The sequence below is a fragment of the Eimeria mitis genome, genomic scaffold (genome assembly GCF_000499745.2).
Source record: "Eimeria mitis Houghton genomic scaffold, Emh_scaff3356, whole genome shotgun sequence".
Taxonomy (NCBI): Eukaryota; Apicomplexa; class Conoidasida; order Eucoccidiorida; family Eimeriidae; genus Eimeria; species Eimeria mitis.
Window position 1 is genome coordinate 2666 of NW_013571695.1, and position 259 is coordinate 2924.

Below are 259 nucleotides of genomic sequence, written 5' to 3' on the forward strand. Positions count from 1 at the left end.
GGTGCTTAGGGGCCCCCTGGTGCTGCCTCGGGGCCTCTCTGTTGTACCCTGAAGGCTTGGGGGCCCCCCTTGTATTCTCAGCGGGGCCCCCCGGCTTCTCTTCTGTTCCCTGTTTCTTTGCAGCAGCAGCAGCAGCAGCAGCAGCAGCAGCAGCAACAGCAGCAGCAGGAGCAGCAGGAGCAGCAGGTGCTGCGGCGCATGCGTAGACACAGCAGCAGGGGCCCCGGGGGGCCCCTCGGGGGCCCCCTCATTGAGGAGG

General features: G+C 67.6%; 1 protein-coding gene across 1 annotated transcript in view; it reads left to right on the forward strand.

Annotated features, from left to right (window-relative positions):
- Positions 1-198: 198 nt before the first annotated feature.
- Positions 199-259, forward strand: part of EMH_0065190 (uncharacterized protein) — a gene marked incomplete at both ends in the record, with an annotated part of 3177 nt that continues 3116 nt past the window's right edge. Inside the window, one exon of the mRNA XM_013498345.1 lies at positions 199-257. Coding sequence (XP_013353799.1) covers positions 199-257 — 59 coding nt within the window. The remainder of the gene's footprint in view (positions 258-259) is intronic.